The sequence below is a fragment of the Anolis sagrei genome, chromosome 6 (genome assembly GCF_037176765.1).
Source record: "Anolis sagrei isolate rAnoSag1 chromosome 6, rAnoSag1.mat, whole genome shotgun sequence".
NCBI classification, from domain to species: Eukaryota; Metazoa; Chordata; class Lepidosauria; order Squamata; family Dactyloidae; genus Anolis; species Anolis sagrei.
This window is the reverse complement of record NC_090026.1, coordinates 67,660,706-67,686,743: the sequence shown is the minus strand read 5'-3', so window position 1 is coordinate 67,686,743 and position 26,038 is coordinate 67,660,706. Positions and strand designations below refer to the sequence as shown.

General features: G+C 38.5%; 1 protein-coding gene across 2 annotated transcripts; it reads right to left on the bottom strand.

Moving 5' to 3' along the window:
• Window positions 1-1,987: 1,987 nt before the first annotated feature.
• On the bottom strand, window positions 1,988-24,042 carry INHBA (inhibin subunit beta A). Of its 2 annotated transcripts, XM_060781586.2 has the most exons (3): window positions 23,957-24,042; window positions 21,357-21,872; window positions 1,988-7,432 (listed from the first exon to the last, which is right to left on the bottom strand). In XM_060781586.2, exons 2-3 carry the CDS (start codon window positions 21,742-21,744, stop codon window positions 6,552-6,554), a joined length of 1,269 nt encoding a protein of 422 aa, XP_060637569.1. In that variant the 5' UTR covers window positions 21,745-21,872; window positions 23,957-24,042; the 3' UTR covers window positions 1,988-6,551. The 2 variants fall into 2 exon arrangements, with proteins under 2 accessions (XP_060637569.1, XP_060637568.1); XM_060781585.2 differs by lacking the exon at window positions 23,957-24,042 and having other exon boundaries at window positions 21,357-22,105.
• Window positions 24,043-26,038: the final 1,996 nt, after the last annotated feature.

Below are 26,038 nucleotides of genomic sequence, written 5' to 3'. Positions count from 1 at the left end.
TATTGATATATACACAAATACATACGCATATACATATATCCGCAATCCAGAGCTTCTCACGTGCAGAATTATGCACTAGGATCTATCTTGGGACTTCATCACATGGGCAAAGTAACCCTTCCTAGGATGCTTTCACACGGTTTAGGGATGGAGCCCACAGGGTCCCATCAAACTATGCACAGCTACTTCTGGCTAAACTCCATCCCCAAACTATGCTGAAAGCATCATAGGATGGAGCGATGAGAACACAGGAGGTGTCCCATGTTCTCATTGCCAGCAACAGAGCAAGCACAAAAGGAGAAGCCAGGCAGTGACACTCCCCGCCACATGTGATGGGGAAGGTGGCACTGCGGTTGATGGGGGCATGCGGCAATGGATTCTCTTGTTGCCTCAAGGATGCCCCGCAAATCCCTCCGCTGTCTTCCATGTTAGAGCAACTAATGTGATGAGGTCCTTGGTTCTGTGCTACAATATCTTCTTTCATTTTTCCCAGCCTTTTGAGAGCTAACAGTGTCACCAAAGATGCATCCCTCTGGATACTGAATGTAACATGTTTCTCTCTCGTAATATCCAATGGGGTAATCCTCTGATGGAAACTAATTCCCATACAGAAACAGCTCTTGCTGGATTGGGGCAGATGTGTGTGTGTGTGTTTATATATATACATACAAGCACACATATACATATACACACACACATATGTACTTCAGTCCATTGTCAAAGTTCTGTTTTCAGTGAGTTTAAATACAAAACTAAACTGTTGTAAATTAACAAAGAAATACTGAATAAAAAAATAAATAACAAAAATATGATATAAATGTAGATTGCCTTAAGCGTAAAATGATGTTCATAAGGTTTCTGGCCTGGAGACTTCTTATACTGAATAGTACATAAATGTATTAGTATAAATACAGAGTTTCGGAATCTGTCTTATGAGCTACATTAGATATTTGCTGTAAAAAAATCAATTTAGTTAAATTGATTTCAGTGGTATAAGTACTAAAGTTATGGGAAGTATAGGTTTTTAAATTGTTGGTTTTACACAAAGGTATTTGCAAGCATCACTCTTTTACTTTTGAAATGGCATGTTTGCATGAGCTTGGTGACTGGGATTTTACTGAACTTAAAAAAATAATGTCTTTAAACTTCAATTAATAACGTGTTTTAGTGCTGACATAAATCACTTATGTAATTGCAACATCAGAATTGCTATTGAGCTGTTCTTATGGAAATCAAGACTTTGCACCTTCTCCTTTTGAAATGTCTGAAACCGGACTATTTATAGATCTAGAGTCATTAAAATTTAGAGAGGGTTATATATAAGCACCTGCAGGTTATTCTTGTTTTAATGTATTGTCGAAGGCTTTCATGGCCGGAATCACTGGGTGGTTGTAGGTTTTTTCGGGCTATATGGCCATGGTCTAGAGGCATTCTCTCCTGACGTTTCGCCTGCATCTATGGCAAGCATCCTCACTACCTCTGAGGATGCTTGCCATAGATGCAGGCAAAATGTCAGGAGAGAATGCCTCTAGACCAAGGTCCTCAAACTTTTTAAACAGAGGGCCAGGTCACAGTATTTCAAACTGTTGGAGGGCCGGATTATAATTTGAAAAAAACATGAATGAATTCCTATGCACACTGTACATATCTTATTTGTAGTGCAAAAAAAACACTTTAAAACAATACAATAATTAAAATGAAGAACAATTTTTAACAAATATAAACTTATTAGTATTTCAATGGGAAGTGTGGGCCTGCTTTTGGCTGATGAGTAGGATTGTTGTTGTTATTGTTGTTGTTGTATGCTTTCAAGTCATTTCAGACAGGTTGACCCTGAGCGAGGGATGGGTGAAAGTCCTTGGAGGGCCGCATCCGGCCCCCGGGCCTTAGTTTGAGGACCCCTGCTCTAGACCATGGCCATATAGCCCGAAAAAACCTACAACAACCCAACTATTCTTGTTTTATTTGGCATATGCTTAATGCTGCCTGTTTGTTTTTAACCATGGTTAGGAGATTAGGAACCTCTCAGATTCCTCACTCCTCTTCCATATCGGAGATAACAATATTTCAGATTATGTATAAATCATAGTTGGTCCAAACCAGAGAGAAAGAACATGTTTTAGAAGACTGGACACAGCATTAGGCCTGAACCATGCCTTTGTAAACCTCACATTAATCTATCCAAATCCACTAGGCATCATTGCACTTTTCACACCATCCAGTTTTTAAGCAGAGTTAGTATCTGATATTCCGTTTCTCAGTAACCGAGGACATGGCATTTTGAATGACTGGAACAATGCAAGTGGCAGATGCTGAACAAAAGAATGACTTTAAGAAACAACAATGACAAAAAACAACCCCTGACACTATTCTTATTCTGTTTTGAATTGCTACCTAAAAGGGCTTGTGTTGCCAAGGCTTTTTGGCCTAAAGAACTTGTCAAATATGGGAGCAATTTCAAACTCTATTTTGAGAACATACTCATTTAATTAAACAGATTATCTTTTTCAATTTTTTGTTGTTCTTCTGGAAGTACAGTCACTCTTGACTAATGTACCAAATTTCATATTTTATTCATTCGTATACTTTCCCAGCCTCCTCTCCTTTGAATGACTACAAATCAAAAGCCTATGCCTGACTTTAGAGAATTTAAGAAAATGAATGCTACTGGAAAGGGATAAGAGGCACTTACTTTTTAATTTATATAACTCCTTCCAATGTGTTTATCATAAAATAATCCACTGCAACTTAACTCTGTATTTTTTTTAAACAACTGCAGAATCTAGACAAATAGAATAGATTGAAATGATCGCAAAGCACAGACAATTGTATGTCTGGTTCTTAAATCAGGCTGATATTTCAAGAAAATGGATTAAGCTGTTGCTTTCAACTGCAACAAAAATTGATTTTTTTCCAAATATTTCTGAAACCAAACTAATACAACTACTTTTTTCTGCTAGCATGAAATTGTCAATGCTGTTGTCTGTAATAATGAAACAGCAATAAGCATGTGATTAACTAGTGAGGAAGTGGTCAGTTAGTGCTGAATTTGGCCATACAAATGTTACTGATAATTACTTTTAGAGCAAACTTTACATTTATTTTCATTTAATCTCACAACCACCTTATGAGGTAGGTTTGGCTGAGAGAGAGTCATTTACCTAAACAAGTTGTGTATTAATTAAAATCTGGATTTTTTAAAACAGAAACTCTACGTTGGCTATTGCAGTTTGCACTACACTGGCCTACATCTCTGTCTTTCTCTACTCCTGATTTAGACAACTTCTAATTTGACTGTTCCTTCATGTGATGTGATATATTGAGATTATATATATATATATATATATATATATATATATATTCATAGAATCCAGATACCTGAGAGCAAGCTCCATGAGCTTGATGACACTTGCTTGGTGACCTTGAGTAGGCAAGTGTACTGAAGTTCTTGGAACTGCTTAACATTCACAAATTATTGTGGAAATTATATGCATGCCTATTCTAATCTCTGAGAAAGATTGTCTGTGATTGAACTTCAGAGAAAAGAGCATTCCAGAAAATGTGCTACCTTTATCTCTGAATCTTTGTGATGTGGAAAATTTGTGCTGAACTTCACTCTTAAGTGTAAATGCTAAAGATAATCAAATAATTTTAGGGATGCTTGAATTTCAGAAAATCATGGATATTTAACTACGAAGCCAGCATTTTACAATTCCAATTGTTCAGTCACTCCCTTTTCGAGATTCCTTTGCCTTCCCAAATTGCAGATAAATGCAGACCAAAGCCTGTTTCCTATCCTCGTGATCGACAACATGTTAGCATGTTATCCCTATCATTACAAATGGGATCTCAGTGTACTATAAGAATAATCTATTTGTTTGCATATTGCTCCCAACATAAATCGAATCAGGGTTCGACAGAAAATGTGATAAAAAGAGTTCTCATTCTGTCATGAATGTTCAGCATAAACCAATGCTTTGATTTCGTAATTCTTTTACAGTTGAAAATCACATGTACTGGGGTTAATAAAAGTTGTCTGGTTAGTCTATATAAGTGAACATCTGTAATTAATTCACATTGAAAATGCACACTTTGGTGAGATGGAGATTTTACTTGTTGCCCTAACCATATGGGTCGATCACAGACCTAACTCAATATTTTTAGTTGCCAGATAAATCTTATTTACTGCCTGGGTGATATCATAGTAACCTAGTGGGTTACTTAAATTAACATAGCAATACACACATTATTTGATTGTGATTGTTCGTTGTGCATGCTCTCCAGCAGTGGTTCTCAACCTGTGGGTCCCCAGGTGTTTGGGCCTACAACTCCCAGGAATCCCGGCCAGTTTACCAGCTGTTAGGATTTCTGAGATTTGAAATCCAAAAACATGTGGGGACCCCAGGTTGAGAACCACTGCTCTCCAGCATCATCTAAACACTATGCACATTAGCAAGGTAATGTGCAAAATCTCTTGCTCTTACTGCTTGCTTGTTTAGTTTCAGATAAATGGACATAATCATTATTGTATTGTCGAAGGCTTTCATGGCCAGAATCCATGGGTTGTTGTAGGTTTTTCCGGGCTATATGGCCATGTTCTGGCAACCCATAGATGCAGGCGAAACGTCAGGAGAAAAATTGCCTCCAGAACATGGTCATATAGCCCGGAAAAACCTACAATAATCATTATTGATCAAGAATATTTAAGATTTAGCCCACACTGGCACAAATTCAATTTCTAATCCCAATTTGAATAAATGAATAAATGAGATTTGCATAACTAATTAGATATGGGGAATAATGGACGCCTTGCATATATCTAAAATGCCCAAATTAGTAGATACTGCTATGGTAAAGTTGGGTTCGGCTAGGATTCAGGACTGGTGAGAACTAGATTGAAGTCATGTCTATGCAGGAGAGTGCATTCCTTTTATGGAGAGTGGTATCACTTTAAATCCATTTCCTCCACTGAAAAAAGGAAAACATTTAATATACTGTGCTTGGCACATAAACATTCATTGTTTTTAAGAACATTAAAAGTGTAGCCTGAAGTGCTTAAACTGTATATATACATACATATACAAATATAGATTCCCCCCTTACAGGAAGTTGCTTTCCATGAGTGTACAGCTGCTGTACATACAAAGGATTCATAATTGAACTATTCTTGGCCTGAAACAGAACTTTGATTCAAAGCACCCCGACAGATTAGGGATGTTTGAAACACAGAACCAAATTTAGACTCTGATGTTATGTTCAGGACTCCAAACAGGTTCCTCTAGTAACCTTCTCCATCAGTTTCAATGCAGCCAGCCTTGCTGATGACCATTAAGCCAGATGCTAACCTATGAATAACATGAGCTAAAAACAGACTGTTTAGAGGCTCACACAAGTGTCTTTGGTGTACACATCTATCTTTTAAAGGTATAAAATAATAATTATTATAATAATAAAAATAACTATTTTTGTGTGCTGTAGCAGTTTTTGTATAGCTCACAATAAGTGCAGCTCTTGACTCCCTTCCAACCCAACCACATTCCCTCCCCCACCCCAAATAATTGTTAAATAAGGATTAGACAGGTTGAACGTAAGTTTTGTAGTGCAAATAGTAAGCATTTTTTTAAAAAAAAAAACTCTTTTTTTTCTCTTTTTTTAAAAAATATAGAAATGTTTGGCTCCAGTAGCTGGACAAACATGTTCCGTTTCAAGTATCTCTTATTGAAGAAAAAGTTAAACATGTTACTTTCATTTTTTTAAAAAAAATTCTGGGTATTTTTTTTTTCATTTCTCTCTCAGGTAAACAGTTTCAAACCAACTTGGTTGCATAGTTCTAATGTCATAAGCACCTTTACGAAATGTAACTTTGTATTTTCTTTCTTTCTTTATAATTTTAAAAACTTTTTTTTTTGCAAAAATAGTGCAGAAGATAAAGGTGAATACACCTGCGCATTATTGTCCCTTTTACCTATATATATATATAAATATATACACACACACTCGCAAGTGTGCTCTCTGTGTGCATATGCCATAAGAAACGTACACACATACACATGGGCACACACAATGTGTCCTTGGTAAACTGACAGAAGTAAAAGTGCCAGTGAATGTAGTGTTGTTCATACACATGGCTTTTCTGGGAACGAATACCATTTTGGACTTAGCATCCAAATTGCAGACTTTTAGCATTTTATGTGTGCTGCTGTCAGGACTTGAATGCATAGTTATGGTAGCAGAGGAAGACATACTTCCTCTTATGATTGACACAAGTGAAAATGCTAAGTAATAAAGCATGGGGCATATAAGACAGAAAATGCTTGTGCCCACACCTTTTGAATGTTTCTCCTTCAGTCCCTGGCGAATGCCATTCGTCTTTCCGTTGTTTGTCTCTTGTGTGAATAGTGGATATGTTGATTTTAGAAACCAGATAGTTTTATTTTGAAATGCTGAGCACGCTTGGTCTCTTTTCTTAAGATGAATTTAAATTGTCTTCTTGAAATCTGTAAAAAAGAAGAAGTCCCTAATGAATGTGAGTTTGCAGCATGTAGGCATATCTATGAACAGCCACATTCCTCCACAATCATGTTCTGGATATCCTTTTTAATTATGTTCTGCCCATCGTCATAATAGAGCATGGACATGGGTCTCAGCTTGGTTGGTACACAACATGACTTGAGGTTGGAGAAAGGGCTATGCCCTCTCATGCGGTAGTGGTTGATAACAGTGGAGTGGAAAGAGAGGGTTGAGCCAGATGTACCCGCAATGTGGCTGGGGCAGTCTCCTTCACAGTAGTTAGCATGGTAGCCTGCTGGGGCAATGATCCAGTCATTCCAGCCAATGTCTTTGAAACTCACAAAAAATTGCTTCTTGCAGCAAATGTTGACTTTGCCATCACACTCAAGGCCTCTCCTCCGCCGTTTGTGTTGGCGATCTTCTGAATGTCTGGCAAGCATCATCAGGAAAGGCCTGTGGGATTGTTCCTTCTCCTCTTCCGCTGGGCTTTCACTGCCATCCTTTTCTTTCCCTTCTACATCTTCCTCCTTTTTTTTCCTCTTGCCCAACAACACCAGACTGGCTCCTGTTTCTTGACACTGATCACAAGCAATCCGTACATCCAGAGAATTTTTTCCCTGATCAAGGAGGCGCTGAACGCTGCTGGAGACTGGGAAAATGTGCCAGGTACTTTTGCGGGTGTCTACTGCCTTCTCGGAGATGAGAATGTCACCTTTTTCTCCCTTCAGGCCGACATCCTCTTCCACCACTTGGGAGTTGCGCTTGGGCAGTTTCTGCTGCTGATACAGCCGGATGGTCACTTTTGTCCTTGTCCGATTAGCTTTGGAGACTTTGAGGAAGAGCCACACGTCAGCTTGAGCCACCACGGATAACTCACTGCCCTCCTTGGAAATTTCAAAATGCAGCATTTTCCTGGCAGGACCTATAATATGAAAAATATAAATATGGGGGGAAATAATTAAATTTCTTATGTTAGTTAATGTGTTCCTAGTTCTAATATAGTTCTAAACTATAAAAGACATTTGCCAGCCATAATAATAATAATAATAATAATAATAATAATAATAATAATAGGAACTCTGAAAAAGGAGATGGAGGGCCTGTTTCTGGCAGCCCAAGAACAAGCCATTCGAACCAATGCCATCAAAGCCAGAACTGAAAAGTCGACAACAGCTCCCAAATGTAGACTCTCCAAGGAAGCAGATGAAACAATAGATCACATCCTCAGCTGCTGCAAGAAGATCACGCAGACAGACTACAAGCAGAGGCATAACACCATTGCTCAGATGATTCATTGGAACCTGTGCCACAAATATCATCTGCCTGTAACAAAGAACTGGTGAGATCACAAGCTGGAAAGAGTTACAGAGAATAAACACACCAAACTCCTCTGGAACTTCTGAAAACAGACAGACAGAGTTTTGGAGCATAATACTCCTGATCTCACAATTGTGTTAAAAAACAAAGTATGGATCATTGATGTTGCAATCCCAAGTGACAGCAGGATTGCAGTGAAACAACTGGAAAAGCAGACACGATATGAGAATTTAAAGATCGAACTGCAAAGACTCTGGTACAAGCCAGTCAAGGAGGTCCCAGTGGTGATCAGCACACTGGGCGCAGTGCCTAAAGACCTTGGCCTCCACTTAAACACAATCAGTGCTGACAAAATTGTCAGCTGCAGAAGGCTACCTTACTGGGATCTGCACACATTATTCACTGATACATCACACAGTCCTAGACACTTGGGAAATGTCCAACGTGTGATCCAATTCAACAGCCAGCAGAGTCTCTGCTGTGGACTCATCCTGTTGTGTTTCTAATAATAATAATAATAATAATAATAATAATAATAATAATCTTTTATACCCTGCCACCATCTCTCCACAGGGGACTCGGGGCAGCTAACATGAGGCCAAGGCCAAAGATACAATACAGAAAAATAAAATACAGAATGCAGACATCAAAAATTACGTCAAAATAAAATACATACAGTAGCAAAATAAAATAAATAAAGCAAATTAACACAATATAAAATCGAACAGAATATATTTTCAATAAAGTTGTGGCACTACTAGCCATTTTAGTGCTACTGCCCAGGTGAATTTATTTTTAACCTATTATGTATTGATTACTAGTCGTATATTTTTACTGTCTTGGAACTAGTAAAGATAGCTGCTTGGTTGACTGCATTAAAATTGATCAACTCCCGAGTAATTTAAACCTAACCTGTTTGCACAGAGCCAGAGTGGATGGCTCCAGAATACAGTGGTGGTAGTGAAAACAGGCCCAAGCTATACCATAAACTCTGTGACAAGTAGGATTTCATCATTACTCAATTTTCAGGAAAAAAAATGTTAAGTTCAGTTTTTCTCTCCAGGCTTTTGCAATCAGAACTAGGTGCTCCCAGATGGAAAAGGGGGAAATGAGAGAAAGCAAGAAATAGAAAGTTAGAAGCTCACTGAAATACTTCTATGCAAATGAGAAGAAGATGGAAGGGGCAGAAGGTAGGTACAGTGGCAGGATGGTTGCTGTGAACCTTGGATATCTAGTAAATCATTTCAAATTATAAAGGCAACAGTTCTTTTGGGATTTCTAGTAATTTGTTCTTGTTTTTGACATGTAGTATAGCCTTATAAACACTTTATTCAGATAGATGACCTACCTACTTAGTTAAATGGGTCTTAGGCCAACGTTAATGTAGAAGATACTCATAAATATGTCTTTATTAGGATTGCATCCCATTGCCTATTGCAATGTAATGTATAATAGGGGAAAGGACCCAAGGCAAAAGCTGGGCAGCAGATAATTGATTACCTCCATTCTGTCATGTTCCCTGCTTTCCCTCTATCTCTTATGCTAGAGCCCATTTCAACTGGAATTGGTTTGTGACCATCCTGCTGGTTAATGTCAATGTAATCACCCACCAAGCGAAACTGGTTTCTCCCAAATTGGTTCCAAAGCAACCTAAGTGATCAGTGTAAACATGCCCATAGATGAGAGAAAAATCGTCAGCTTCAATTTTGTTTGTTTTACTTGAATACAGAACTATTAATATTTATTTATAAAACAGATCCAAGCATTTGGCAGTCTCTCCCACCATTAAAGTAGAATTAACTCTATATTAAAAAAAGGTAAAGGTAAAGGCTTCCCCTGATGTTAAGTCTAGTTGAGTCTGACACTGGGTGGTAGTTCTCATCTCTATTTCTAAGCTGAAGAGCCAGCATTCTTGGTAGACACCTCCTAGGTCATGTGGCTGGCATGACTGCATAGAGCGCTGTTCCCTTCCTGCTGGAGTCATACCTATTAATCTACTCACATTTGCCTGTTTTCGAACTGCTATGTTGGCAGAAGCTGGAGCTAACAGAGGGGGGGATCACCCCTGCTCCTCAGATTTAAACCACCAACCTTTCGGCCAGCAAGTTCAGCAGCTCAGCTGTTTAACTTGTTGTGTCACCAGGGAGCCCTATATACCGGGGGTAAATTCCACTTAGCCTAAAAGAGGCATGTTACTCAAAATGTCTACCTGTTCATTGTTATTTTAAATTATTCTTTACTCCACTGTAAGTGAATGATTTCCACACTACAAGGAATACTGTTTGTTTCCTACTACAGTGATACCTTGATTCAAGGGTTTTATCTGTTCAATGACCAAGCTCTTAACTCAAAACACTTTTATCTCAAAGCAAATTTCCCATTGAAATGCATTGAAAGGCTTTAAATCCATTGCAGCCCCCTGACCCCCCCCCCCCGCCATTTTTTGTTTTTAAATAATAAAATGTACTTTATAAGTAACAAATACTGTATAAATGCACATTCATGTGGAACAAAAAAAGAGAAAGACCAACTTTAAAATGGTAGAAGCACAAAGTTGGGGCAAGGAAGCACATAGTGAAGAGGCAAAAGCATCATACTCATTCCAGCCTCTCTCTCTCTCTCTTCATGGAGCCAATCATACCATGTATAAAAACCACACAAAATCAAAGGGACAAGAGCAAAGCGAACAACAATCTCCCAAATTGGACAAGAGCACAATCCACGGAGTCACAAGGTACAAAAGATGCCCCCTTGAAATCCTAAAGCCCTGTACTCTCATGCTAGCACTCCCTCTGGTGCTAGCTCTTAACTCAAAATGCTGCTTGTATGTCAAAACAAAACCCGGACCAAGCAACTTCACTTAACTTAAAACACTCTTAGTTGGGATTTTCTTAATTCGAGGTTCCACTGTAGTTAAAAAAAGAATTTGGCTCAAACTATACATGTAAAAAGTGCAACTCCAATGAAACCCATTTTCATCTGAGAACACTTTCCAGCCATTCCTTATAGATTATTTGTCATATAAACTAAATATTCATTGACAATCCTTTCAAAAAAAAAACCCCTCTTCCCATTTTATCTGGTAAAGGACCCATCTATACACATGTGAGAACACATACAACAGTACTGCGGGAGCCGGTTTCACTAATACCATCTAGATGTAGTTCCCTAATATCCTCCACTCCTGACTTTGGGTAGCAAACAAATTTGGGCCACCCATTTTTTGTTTGTTTGTTTGGGGGATGGGTTTTGAAAATAAATATATTTCAATTAAATGGGAAATACTTGTTCCTTATTAGGATACTGTTGTTGCAAATGACAACCATGTCCTTTGGTTTGCTCCTGATAAATGTCCACCAGTACTCATCCCACCTATATTGTTTTACCCCGAATGAATTCAGTGTCCTAGTCTCCTGTGTAACAAGAGAGAATATTGGGAAATAATGGCTTTCCTATAGATGCGGGAATGTCTCCCATGCCATGAACATTGTTTCTGACTCCTAGATGGTTTTGCTTGACTTTAGATGTCTTCATCATTATTGGAGTTAAGCTCCATTAGTATGAATTCTTCTGAAATAGTATCAAGTAAAGAAAGAGGCATGTATTGATCAGTTCAAGTTGGCAGTACAGGCTGATAGAAGATATCATGCACCGATAAGGTTGAAGTGTCTAGTGAACACTTCAATAGCCTCCTCTTCCCTGTAATCATTAAAAATATTCAGCAGTTTCTCACAAATACGGAAAAAACCCAAAAGGGAATCATAATGACAAATTAGAGAGCAAAGAAAGGCTGGCAGAAGATTTTCTATGTAACTTCAAATTTGAATGCTCAAAATTATCTCAAAAAGTAGTTATATTGCTCTACTTGCCAGGTTTAACACTAAGGTAACCTAATCTGAACATTCAGAAATATGTTTTATTGAATTCAGGTGGTCTTACTCTCAAGTTAGTATAGGTCTCCTCCCAAGTGTTATTTTCACTCTTGACCTTGACATATTTGAGTTGTAGTTACTGGAATGTATAGTTCACCTACAATCAAAGAGCATTCTGAACTCTACCAATGATGGAATTGAACCAAATATGGCACACAGAACTCCCACGACAAACATAAAATATATATCAGTGATTGTGGGGGGGGGGGGGGGGGCAAAATACTGTTTGCTTACCATTGAAAATTACCTAGGGCCGCCTCTGCCTGGAAGCCTTAGGCTGGATCTACATTGCCATATCATGCAGTTTGGATCCATATTATTCAGGCACCATCTCATATCAGGCAGTTTCAATCTTCATTATATGGTCAGTGAAGACCCATTACAATGCAGTTTGGTTCTATAGCATACTGCATTATATCACAAGGTAGATGGGGCCTGTATAATACAGATCCAAATGTCATTATATGACAGTGTAAATCCAGCCATAATTGCACTGCATTTGAATGGAAAGTACGAAAAGAAGTCTGAAAAGGGATACCTGTTATGCATGGAAATTCTACCTCATTATATCATAAGGAAATCTGATGGCCATCGCCGTATTTTGCATTATACCCAAGAGAATAACTGCAGGACATATACTCCACTAGTAACATCCTCCAACATTTTACAGATAAAAACCATGAATGGCCAAGTAACACCAGAGTGTGTTCGAAATTGAAAAGTTATTAATAATGAAGAACACATGCAATGGAGAAGTTGCAGCAGTTGTTTTTGTCTGAGTCTATTGGGAAGGGCAAGATCCTGCTCCTTCTCCTCTTCCCCTAATGAATTAAATGAGTACAAATTACTTTCACATTTTGAACCCAATTTGCAGTAACAGATGTAAACCGGGACAAAGTCGTGAAGTTTGAAGAGGACTGAGAAACTGGAACATTTTAAAAACATCTGAAAAAGTGCATAACAAGAGGATTAATTAGGACTGCCACAAACAAACTAGGACATTTGGTGGGTATGATTTTACCCTCAAATCTAGCTATGTCAATAAATTCAAATCTGAATGCTCTGAATCACAGGTGGATTTTCTACTCATGAAAGTGTGCTTTCTCTATGCGGAAAGACTGGCAAATCAGTGTGGGACTCCTGATTTTGGTCTGTTGCTGTAACCTCCTGCCCCAGCTTCCAGGGAATTCTATATAGCCACATAATGTGGGACGATAGAAACACCAACATTTGTTTGGTGTCACTGGGTAGGGGCTCAAATGCTACCCTCTATCTCCCTGTCACTGTCAGCTACAGTGATTTCAGGGCAACCCGTCTCATGCTCGGTATTCTCTCCTCTTTCATCTGTGCCATGTAACTGGCAAAGGAGCTTGGGCACTGGGACTGTGGGCCAGCTGGCTGGGAGTCAGCTGCATTTAGATCCCTACTGACCAAAAGGTCATGAGTTCGAAGCCAGTCCGGGTTGGAGTGAACTTCTGACCAATTTGTGTAGCTTGCTGTTGACCTTTGCAGCCCGAAAGACAGTTGCATCTGTCAAGTAGGAAATTTAGGTACCGCATATGCGGGGAGGCTAATTTAACTAATTTACAATGCCATAAAAATCTCCAGCAAGCATGCAAAGAATGAGGAAGTACTTCATCAGTGTCACAAATGGACGGTGAAGCAACAGCTCCCCTGGTGGCCAGAATATCCTCATCAAAAGCTGGAATGTTAAATAGCCTCTGTGTGTCTGTCTATATATGTTATGTGTCTGTGGCATTGAATGTTTCACATGTATTTCACATTGTAATCCGCCCTGAGTCCCCTGCGGAGTGAGAAGGGTGGATTTTAAATACTGTAAATAAACAAATAAATAAATAAGAAAAGAGAGGTAGATGTCCTTGTCACTGCTGTAGCTGGCAGTGATGGGGTGTGGGGAGGGACAGCCATCCCTCATCTCCAGGTTGCCTGAGCATGATGGTTGTCAGGACTCCCAGAGCCAATTCTGCATAGGAACTGGCAGCAAGTATCTGCACTGCCAGAACTTAGGGGAAAATCTAAACCCTGGTGCAGGATCTGAGATATTTTATCCTGGTGTGCCATTGCATTAAGTGGTTTCCTCAAGGTTAAACCAGATCAGTTTCATGTTTTGTGGCTACCTGCAGAATGATCCACACTCACACCAATATAAACAATCAGTATACATAGGGCCTAAAGGTGATAATTCTTATAAATGGAAGCAGGAGCTCAGGATTGTCTGCCTATTCAAATTGATAAGATTACCAGTGCAACAGTCTGCACATTTCCTAGATGGAGTTTTTAGAGTTGCAGCCTTAAAGAAGGCACCAGTTTCAAGAAAAGATTGAACACTGGTGTGGGTGAATCTGTTTGTTGTTTTTTTTTTTTTTGTTACATCACCAGGTATCTGTCAATATACTTTTTCAGAATCATCATGTAGAGCTCCATGATATTGTTCCCATTAAATGACAACCTCCTTAACATTAAATCTTGAGCTCAATGCACTCAACTACAAGAGTTTAAATTGTGTTTAGATCTTGGATCCCATTTCCTATCACGTAATCTAGATCTTCATAAGTATAGAATCACCCCTCACTCCATCAAAGGATAGGACTTGTGTGGCCTACCAGATGTCCTTTAATTGCCACTGTCACCAGCAGCCCTGAACAACAGTGGGGAAAAGCAGGCTTCCTAGTCCAACCACATTTCACAAAGTGTTTGTCTCCTGCTCTGGAACAGACAACAAAACAAAAATAAACTAAAAGACAATGTGCAGGCTGCCACAGGTACACACAGGTGAACAGCTGTAAAACAACAACTGCAGACTTGTGTTTGTATACTGATGGAGGTTAGGTTAATATTATTCTCTCTAGATCAGTGGTTCTCAACCTGGGGTCCCCCAGATGTTTTTGGCCTACAACTCCCAGAAATCCCAGCCAGTTTACCAGCTGTTAGGATTTCTGGGAGTTGAAGGCCATGAACATCTGGGGACCCCAGGTTGAGAACCATTGCTCTAGATGGATAAACATATAGAGAGATGAGTGCATTATGCAACTAACCATGCATGGGATGATACATTTACTTTGTGTCCAACATAGGTCGTCTATGTTCACCTCCCATACTGCAGTCTCTTTCCCATTTTGCCATATTGCAATTATCTTCTTGTTTTTCTGTGGTTGTTACTGCTTCACTCAAGGCCATCATGCTTTCAGATACATGCACATTGTATCTGAAAGCGTGCAATTACTCTGGATAATGTTCTTCTCTGAATGTAGCTCTTAAAGGTGAAAGGAGTTCTTCAAAACTGAAAAATGGCAAAAGGGCATGAGGCCTAAGAAGGATTGGTAGAGCCTTGGTATTCACAAAGTGCTAGGAAGGAAACAGGCAATGAAAAAACAGGCAATGAAAAATACATATCAGGCCTCCGTGAGGTTAGGTTTCTCACCCAAGGGATATTACTGTATATACTTGAGTATAAGCCTAGTTTTTCAGACCTTTTTTTAGGCTGAAAAAGTCCCCCTCGGCTTATACTCGAGTCAAGGTTATTTATTATTTTACTCTGTTATAAATACATAATAAATGCATTATTATTATTAAATTTATTATTTTACTTTATTATTGTTGTTATTATTGCATTTATTATTTTACTCTATTTATTATTATTGTGAATAGTACATTTCCATTATATTACTCTATTATTATTATTACCTTTATTATTTTAATCTATTGATTTTTATTGGAAGGATACACAAGCACATTTACATTGAAGAAGGTCAGAATGATTTAATCAGAGTTGGACAGTCTTATCTTAAATATTCAAAAACATTTAACCTCTTGATGCCTCAATTAATGTAATTTTATTTTAATTCTATTTTTATTTTGAAATTTACCAATAGCTGCTGCATTTCCCACCCTCGGCTTATACTCGAGTCAATCTATTTTCCCAGTTTTTTGTGGTAAAATTAGGTGCCTCGGCTTATATTCGGGTCAGCTTATACTCGAGTATATGTGGTATATTGGGTTTTAAATGTCACTCCATCTCAGTCCTTGTTCTATCTTTGCAGAAACCAACTGAAGATGGTGGAATAGGCAAGAAGTGCTCTGTAGACCTCACTTTCTTTCTCAGAGCCAATGAACCGAAAAGTTACCAATAGGGCTGTAGATAATTTAGTACTTTCAGATTAATGCTGTAGAATTAAGCTGCTAGCATGAACAGGATGCCCCATGCAAGGTCTGCTTCATGAACCATCAGTTGTTTTCCAAAGGAGAATCTTTCAAGAGTTCCAAACCACCATAAAATCATAGAGTTGGAAGAGGTCTCATGGGCTATCCAGTCCAACCCCCTGCCAAGAAGCAGGAAATTTGCATTCAAAGCATTCCTGACAGATAGCCATCCAGCCTGTTTAAAAGCTTCCAAAGAAGGAGCCTCTACCACTCCGGGGCAGAAAGTTGCATCTTCCTAGTTTGTATATGGCAATATGTAAATGCCAAGAGTAAGAAAACCTCTCAGAGGTTCGGAAGTGGAAAATGTTCTTGGCTCCTGGACACAATTCCAACTATCCTTCACACTGTGGATGTGTACCTGCAATGGCATACTAACCTCTCTATGGATACACAAGCATGCATGTGTGTTATAAGTTGCATGCATCGGCATATATTCTTGCACAGATATACTTATATAGTATTTGTACATACAGAGGCGGCCCTAGGTAATTTTCAATGGTAAGCAAACAGTATGTTTGCGCCCCCCCCCCCCCCAACCAATCACTGATATATATTTTCTGTTTGTCATGGGAGTTCTGTGTGCCATATTTGGTTCAATTTCATCATTGGCGAAGCTCAGAATGCTCTTTGATTGTAGGTGAACATCCCAGTAACTACAGCTTGCATATGTCAAGGTCTATTTTCCCCCAAGAGCGCCTCAAGAGCGCCCCTGGGCAAAATCAGCTATACTGCAAATGCTTACTTTGCATAATGGGTTGAGCCGCTCCTGCATGCATCGGCATATATTCTTGCTTGGATATACTTATATAGTATTTGTACATAGTACTAGTAGCCAATATGATTTGAAATTTGTATAAAACAACCAGTTTGAGATAACAAACAGCTTTAAATCATGTCTTAAGAAATTGGATTGAGAAAGAACGTTTGTCTTTTTTGATTGAAATACATCCCCCTCTAAGAATGAAACCAAAGAAAGCTTTCGGAAAACAAAAAAACAAAAAAAGTCCACCTCTCAGTCTCACCTATAAACTATAGAGACATTTCTCGGTGTCTCAGGAAGAAAAGAGAGGAAAAAAACACTACCAGTCTGACCTTAATAAATGTCTAGTCTTTTAGCCTCTGGGTCTTTTCACTTTATCTTCTCGTTCTGTCTCTCTGTTTCTCTTTTGCCCTGTTTCTGTTGAGCACATTTTTCCTCAATTCACCACTCTGGCGAATTTCTGCCAGTTATGCTAGATGAAGCCATTAAGACGGCCAAAGAAACAAACAATAGATAAGCACAGTAATCTTGTTGCTTCAGAGCCAATTGGGTGAAACAGAAACTTAAAGCAAGGTTAACCTGCAGGGAAAAGAGTGGGAAAACCCTTTGGCGTGTGCCCTCTTGTGGCTATGTCCTTCTATATTCAGGACAGAAAAATGAACCCCCATCTTTTTTTAAAAAATGAATGAAATTTCTATTCTAGCTGCTTTAATTATAATCTCAACTCTATCCCTTCTCATTATTTTACTGCGAGTTCGTTTAAAATATGTGTATAATATACTTTTCAATTCATGCACTCAAATATTATGAAACTAAAAATGGATACCTAAGAGAGACTGAATCTACTTCTTTGACTGTGAGTTCTACCAAAAGCAATGGTATTTTAGCTATCTCTGAACCTGCTTAGGTTCCAGCTTTAGCCAACAAAAGCCTAGATTACAATTTCCACTCCGTCTTGACTAACCACTGATCACAATCCTGGAATGTCAACACTGCCTCCTCCTCCTTACTTAGTTCTCTGCATTAGTATTTGTCATGTACAGCCTTTTATTTAGCGTCAATTGAGATGCTGGAAGATTGCTACCAATGTAGCAGTGTTGAAAGGAGCCACTTCATCCATTAGCAATCCTGTTGGCAAATATACATACTATTTGGACTGCAATCACTGACTACTAAGTGTCTCAAGACAGTAAAAAAAAAAAACATGGTCAATACAATGCATTTACCAAGAGCTGTTTTGCGATAATCCATTATTTTATTATGTTATTCCTTCTTTATCCCCAAAGACCATTTATGTACAGACTTGTCTGATACCAAAACTATTCTAAATATGCTTTTTCTCTGCTAATAGAAAGCAGTAAACCATTTTCAACTATATTTCATTGACTGTATTATCATCAGTGTTTCTGCACCATTTATAATCGCTTGTTAGAATCCCATTTTCCTCATCACTACAAATCTCTTTGCAGATACTGGTTTCAAGAAGGCTTGTCTGTAATTTTAATAGCACCTGCCAAGAATTTGTCTGATCTCCTGGGTCTGAGAACACCTGCATTACAGTATATTAGCCTTTGGCCCTTTGTTCCTATTGTCCACTCCCAGCATCCTCCAGAATGCTGCAATCTAGTCCTCCCTCCCTCGCCTGCCTTCTAATCCTTCTAAGTCCAAACACAGAAAGGAGGTCTGCAAACAATACTCACCATTTATCAGATCCTTCTAGTTTTATTGACTACAAAAGCTGCACTGCATAATTTCAGTGAATATACTGAATCCTGAGAACAATGAGACAATTACATTAGATCAAGTCCCTCCTCTTGAGGGGAAAATATCTTAGACTGCTTCTATTTTCAATACTATCCAGTCGACAAACCTGAAGAGTATGCTCTTCATTCATTTTCATTGATTCTCTGCTGCCTCCCTATAAGATTATGGTTGCTTTGAGGAACAGCAATATGTATAGCACTCCATTGGATAGAGTAGAAAGCAAATCCCATACCGGACTATTTGATTCAAAAAGAAGTGAGACATATCCCGGAATGGGTTTTTGGACACATTGACCTCCATGGATGTTTGTCAACCTGCTTGACAAATTGTTAGATTTTTCTATTTCTCAAGAGGCAATGAAAATAAAGCCGTATTTTTTGGAACTCATATCCATATTTGACTCAAAAACACTGCGTTAGTATTGCCACAAATAATGTGAGAACTGTGAATAGAGGTAAAGAGAAAAATGCTTGGATTTGTGGAAGAATATATTATGAAATAATATTCAAGGGAGTCATATATCCAAAGCAGTCCTAACCAAAGATACTGGCCCTTTCATTTGTAAGATGTCAAAGTGGAATAGTACTGGGTTGTTGTAGGTTTTCCGGGCTATATGGCCATGTTCTAGAGGCATTTTCTCCTGACGTTTCGCCTGCATCTATGGCAAGCATCCTCAGAGGTAATAAGTTCTGTTAGAAGTAGGAAAATTGGTTTATATATCTGTGGAAAGACCAGGGTGGGACAAAGGACTTTTGTCTGCTGGAGCTAGGTGTGAATGTTTCAACTGACTTTAATGGCTTAGAATAGTACTATTTGTGTGTTTTGATTAGCCTTTAATGGCTTGGAATAGTACTATTTGCATGTTTTATATATTCTTTTTGACCAAAAATTACTTTCAGTATAAAGAATACACGGAAGAGAAGGAAAACTGTAATATGTATTTTGAGAAGGATTTCTCAGGGGACTGAAGATAGACTCAAAATGTAGGAACGACCTCAGTATATTGGTTATATTGGTCTCTCATCTTTTCTTCTTATAGAAGGATAAATGTGAAATGGATATAGTTGTCATCAAAAGTTTCAACAACAGAAAATATAGTAGTTTGAATATTTCAGCTTGTAGGGGAGGAAATGAGTAGCCGAACTATTGGCCACTTTCTGGGCAATGGCACAGCTAATATTAATCATGTGATACTGCAAACCAATTGGACTGTGACACCATTTAAGCATGTCACACTTGTCTTTGGAGCCTCCTTTAAGCTGAAAACTTGCTGGAGCTCACTGGATCTGGAAACCACCGTTCATTGCATGTGTCTTTCCCTCCGGCTTGGAGAGACTAATGCAATAAATTGGATCTGCTACATCCCCATCAGATGATCTGGCCATTTCTTTACTTCTGAATGCTCCCTCTTTAAATGAGGTTCATTGGTACTCAGCCCACCCATCCTTTGAAAGAGAAACTGTACAATATTATGTTTGCTTTTTATGATGACCCTCTCCCTGGGATAATAACTGATTTGTTAAAGAGAAGTACTAAACATAGACAACCAGAGCTCCTTCTACATTGCAATCTCAGGCAATTAGCAGCAGGAATGTCTGCTCTTAAACCATACATGTTTCTCTGCATGTCTTTTTCTGCAAACAGAACATCTGAGTCAACAGGTTTTCAGAACTAGAAACTCCGAGAGTTGCCTTAACTGTTTATATTACTGCAACAAACTTTTAAACAAAAATGCTCAGTGTGCCTGTGCATACTTTGCCTACCATATGTTGGACTGAACAAAATAATGACAATTTTGCAAGCTGTCTTGGCAGCAGAAAAATGTTTTTAACTAGGCAACATAATTAACCTCTAGAAAGTTTTCAGCAGTGGCTTTGAATCTCTAGATTATATAGCTATTGGTATAGACAGGTAAATGTAAGTGTCCATATGTCAGTTTATATGCTACCCACACCCACACATGTATACATATATATGCAAATAAGTATCTATGATGAATATTATAATATACCAATTAGTTCTGAGATCTTCCCTTATTATTATTTCATGGTGAACTTAATAATCAGTGAAGCATTAGGACATATTTCTGAAGTGTTACTGGATTCGAATCTATATGAAAATAGGTTTACTTCTTAATTTTAAAACTAATTAGATTGCTCAAAACATACCCTACCGAGGTTGCATTCTTTGGCAAGGAGCTCTTAAGAATACTATATTTTTTTCTTCTCCTCTTTTCTTTCCTCTTTCCAGTGTACAAAAGTCAGCATTACATTCTGGATAGCTTACAACTATTTGTCCCAGTTACTATTGAAGCTTTCTGACAGTAGCTGTTAACACATTTACTGCCACAAATATTTGCTGTGAATTGAGGAACAATTATTTGAAAATGTATGTTCTCAACTTGTCAGGTTTTACAGTGAGTTGATTTGGAAAATTAACTATTTGGCTTTGCCCAGATTGTTGTAAAGACCCTCTGTAGTTCATCTGTTTCCCTCGCTGGCTTTCATTTCTATTTATCAGCACCAATAATCTCACATTTATCTGTTCTTTTTACAAACATAGCAGGAAGAATAACCCTCCTACTCAATATTTCAGCCTGAGATTGGTATAAAGCTCCCCCACCTCTTTGCCTGGCTAGGTTTAGTAAGTGGAAGCAACTCATCTGTAGCCAAGGTTAAATTCTAGAGACCCACATTCCTTCATGCTTTCACCCTCTCCTTTCTCTCAACCTGTAACCTCACAGAGATTATTACTGTTGCAAAGAAAAGCAAGTTAATTGCAGTTCTGACAAAGACCTATTTAAGTTGAGTCTTTCTCTGCACCCTCACCCCGATGCTCCTATTAAGACCCACCTGATTCTGCAAATGTTATGATCTCCGAAGTTTGCTCCACAAGTTCATTCATTTCCGTTCTTCTCCCAATGTCATCCTCAATTTCCACATTGCCATCCTCTCTTACTTTCCCCACATGGAGTTTCTTGATTGCATTAAAAAGTGCAGCTTTGGGTACTGGCTGAGTGATGTTCGGTCTGTCCCGCAAGTGCAACATGTTCAGGATGTGCTTCTTTACCGCTTCGACCATCTCAGGCTGGGAGCTGGGCACATCCTTGGAGAGCATGGAGAGGGCACAGGATGGGCAATCGGTGACGGAGCTATGCCCCTCAGATCCCGGGGTAGGAGAACTCCTCACTATAATCCAGCAAAGCACCAAGAAAAATCCTCTCTTCAGAACCAAAGGCATCCTGGCAGCAAAAGTTGTTGTGATTCCCTTTTAAAAGGCACTGCTTTTCTTCTCCCAACACTACTTCATGCACAGTTTGTTTTGTTTTGTTGTCTTTCTGCTTCCTTTCTTCCTCTTCAGCAAATTCACTGGAAGAACAAAAAGTTTTCTGTGAAGTTTTGTCTGGAGGGTCCCTCCTAATTCAATAAGTGCTATAGAGGTCTGTGGCTGTCAGTGAGAGGAGTTCTGACTCTGTCTCAGAGTGGGAGAAACACACTGAGAAAAAGAGAGAGAGAGAGAGGAGGACCGATTGGCCTAAAAGTGAGTGAGTGAATGAGAGAGGGAGGGAGTTTTGTCTGTGAGTAAAAGCTATGATTAGGAAGGGGGAGGAACAGCCCATATTCTGACAAGCTGCTTTCCTTATGCTGGAATTGTATTCTAGCACACACACTCATGTCTCATTTATATATCACTGCTCATGTTTTCTGCCCTAGCCACCTTTCCTGTTAAATCTTTTTTTTCCTTCTGTAGCGTTTGTCCTCTGCTTTCTCAATCTCATTCTCTTCTCTTCCCTTCCTTTCTTTCTTTTTTGTAGCTTCTTTTCTTTGTTTCTCTTTCTAGTTTTTCCAAACTACCTCAAGTTAACTGAGCAAAGTGAGAATCAAGGACAAGGAGCAACCTTTAAAACACATTTTTTACATGTGAGTTATGCACTACTGTGCCAAATAGGTGTTAACAAATGCCACTTATTTTGTGCCCTGGGCAGAAAAGGGGCACTAGAAGAAAAATACCTAATTATGATCTCATTGAAGAAGAGAAGAGATCCCACTCAGCCAGATTTCTTTAGATGCTGCAGATTATCAGCACTGGCAGGAGATCTGAGGAAATGAACGAAAACTTTGGGATCTTAAAGTATGATATTTCTTAACTCCAGAAAACAAGCATGGCACGGAAAGGCCAAAGCCGAACCTAATTGTGTTTCATTTTGAGGTTCCGTGCCCCAGAACTTTGCAACAGACTCTGACAACTGTGGCCAAATCTATGGACTGTTGCCAAACCTGGAGGCACTTTCTTAGTTGCAACTTGAGGCAAATTCTTGATTCTTGGTCTAGATGTTTTCGCCTTTGTAACAGGTAATTTGATGGTTTCTGATATTGCAAACCTCGACTATTTAATTCAAACCTGAGTCAAATTTCTTTGACTTTTCTTCAGACCGAATAAAAGCTCTTTTTCATAGAACTTATTAAAAGTGTGATTTTTTAAAAAAGAATTAAGGATCGTGTTAAGAGAAAACGGACTTCCGCCGTAGCTGTATTTCCCCACCACAAATACCAACGTATGCCAAAGTTTGTCTAGCATAATCAAATACTTTTTAAATTCTGTTTAAATTCAAGAAATGGGTTTGAGGCCTTCCTTTTTTTGCTTTCCCTTCCAAATTAATTTAATATAAGCTTTTATATGAAGTATACTAAGTTCAATTCCATCACTTTGGGATGCTTCCCCATTGTTTGGGATATGACAATGAAAGTTTCTCAAATTAGCACAAACATAGCGATTATAGAGGCCCTACCATGCATATCCCTCTCATCTTAAGAGTCTGCTGAAGAAATAAAGAGTTCTGTAGGAAAAATAATTTGAAGTCTGAAAAGTTACATACTATTTTTTTTCCTATTTTCCATTGTTTGTCCAGTAGGTGTTTTTAAGCAGAGCAAAGAACGAAAGCAGATTTATTTATTTTTTGCCTTTACATAGACTACTTAAATGTCCATCGATCTTTTCTCCTAAGTTTTGGTACTGCTGTGCTTAAGAACTTAGGAAACCTGATTGCCTTTTGAAGCCCTGGTAATATTATGTATTAAATAAACAGACTTGCAACACAGGCTTTGCAGTGCTTCTAATGAACATCATGACTTTCATTTATTCTAAATTAGCTTTAATTTCGGCATGTTTTAAAGTGCAGCCAGGGATGAAACTTCATCAGAGGATGAATTAATGTTTGGAGTATCCAATAAGTGCGTAATAGGCAGATACAACTATTCTGTCAGTGGGAATTCTTTGTACATAGATAGCATTGCTTGTAAAATACATCTCCGATCAGTGTTAACAAAGTACACAATATTAATCATAATAGAACATTTCACATAATTTCCAGGGTAAGGGGCACATTTTGCACAACCTTTCCACATAAACACTGTAAAACCATAAAAGAGAGAACAGGAAAGTTAGATTTTACCTTCTAAGATTGAATCTCCTGAGGTCTTTCTCACAGAGCCTTAGAAACACTTCAAGTTCTTCTTAGAGGAATTCAGACTTCAAAGCTTTATACTCTAGTTGTAATGTGTAAGTACATGACACGTCGTGTTGTGGGATGGAGGAGAGCACTGGATTGGCTAATAGTGCATTACATCAGCATATGAGTGATTTTCCTGTGTGAGACATACTTTTTGACAGTTATCTAATGGAAAGCTCTATTTGCCTTGCTTGACACTAAGCAATGTACATTCATCCAAGGTTGTCATACAATGCACATTTCTCAGCTGTAACTCCTGTTGGCCACTTTGGTACTTTTTTGGAGCAAATTTATACTTGCTGTGGACTCACCAACTCAAAATAATACATCTAAAGAAGGGAAAAATCAGATCAAAGGCAGTCATAATTTGACAAAGAGGTGGATGTCAAGAATGCTGGAAAACACATATATACATGCACAGAGAGGCAGATTTATGATGTTCCATATAAATGCTCTGATCCTAAAATCTCATTATAGTTTGTTAACAGTTTGTTAACTGTTTTATATAATATGTGGCCCACCCATTGTCATCCTTACTATGATTGTGTTTATTAGAATGTTTATTTTATGATTTTTTCTCTCTCTTTTAATGTTATTTTGATGATATTGTTGTTGTTTGCTGTATATGTTTTGATTTTATTGCTGTATTTTGTTGTCCGGGCTTGGCCCCATGTAAGCCGCTCCGAGTCCCCATCGTGGAGATGGTGGCGGGGTAGAAATAAAGTACTATTATTATTATTATTATTATTATTATTATTATTATGTTTCTTTATATACCTCTTCAATACAGAATGTTATAAAACCAACTTTATGTCATTTCATAATACTATCTTTAACTTTATTTCACACTCAGAAGCAAATCTTCAACTACTTTTTCTCTCCTTCACATAATATTTTTAGAAAGAATCTCCAGAATCAATCTCAAAAACTCTGGTTTTTGGGTTATTTCTTCCCTAACTTGTATCATTTTTGAAAGCAGTTAAATACAGAAATGCTTGAAATAATGATACTTGTATAAAAGAACAATGTAATATATCACACCCATCCTCTGTTTCTATTTACACTATAACAACTTTTATTTATAGTGTTCATAAAAGTTGTAATAAAAATAAAAGTTTTGGGGCATTTCATATATAAAATATGGTTTATTTAATGGAGCAGAATTCAGCAGAATGTTGTTGAAATCAATTAATCACAATGATGTAAGGTGATTTTTTTTTGACGTGTCAGGAGCAACTTGAGAAACTGCAAGTCTCTTCTGGGGTGAGGGAATTGGCCATCTGCAAGGATGTTGCCCAGGGGATGCCCTGATGTTTTGATGTTTTACCATCCTTGTGGGAGGCTTCTCTCATGTCCCCGCATGAGGAGCTGCAGCTGATAGAGGGAGCTCATCCACACTCTCCCCGGATTTGAATCTGCAACCTGTCAGTCTTCAGTCCTGCTGGTACAGGGGTTTAACCCACTGCGCCACCGGGGGCTCCTATGTAAGGTGATGTAAGCCTGATTCTATTTGTGCTTACTGAGATGTTCGTTGTGGTTTTGATTGCAGTGCTGTGTGATTTGCCCAGAAGTAAGTCCCATTGAATGCAACGATCTGAGAAGGCATTACAAGATCATGGATTTAGTTCTAAAGAAGTGTGCACTAAGTGCAGGCCCGTAGCCAGGATTTTGTTTCGGGGGGAGCTAAGTTTGATTCGGGGGGGGGGGGCTGAGTCTGAGTGAAAGAGGGTCTACCTTAGCAAACCTTTTGTATCGTTACCCAATACCCCCATGCATATGGGATATATTGAACATGGTGATCAGATCATGATATGAATAAACATAACAGTTTAAATAATGTACCAGTAAGGCCTTCTCGCGGACCACCATGAGAATTTCGGGGGGGGGAGGCTGAAGACGCCCAAGCCCCCCCCCCCCCGGCTACATGCCTGACTGGGTGGCAGTCAGTGTCTACTGTTTTTAAGAGATTGACCTGGACTTAATGTTACTTAGATTGGAAGCTTTGAAATCAGCAGAGAATTAATC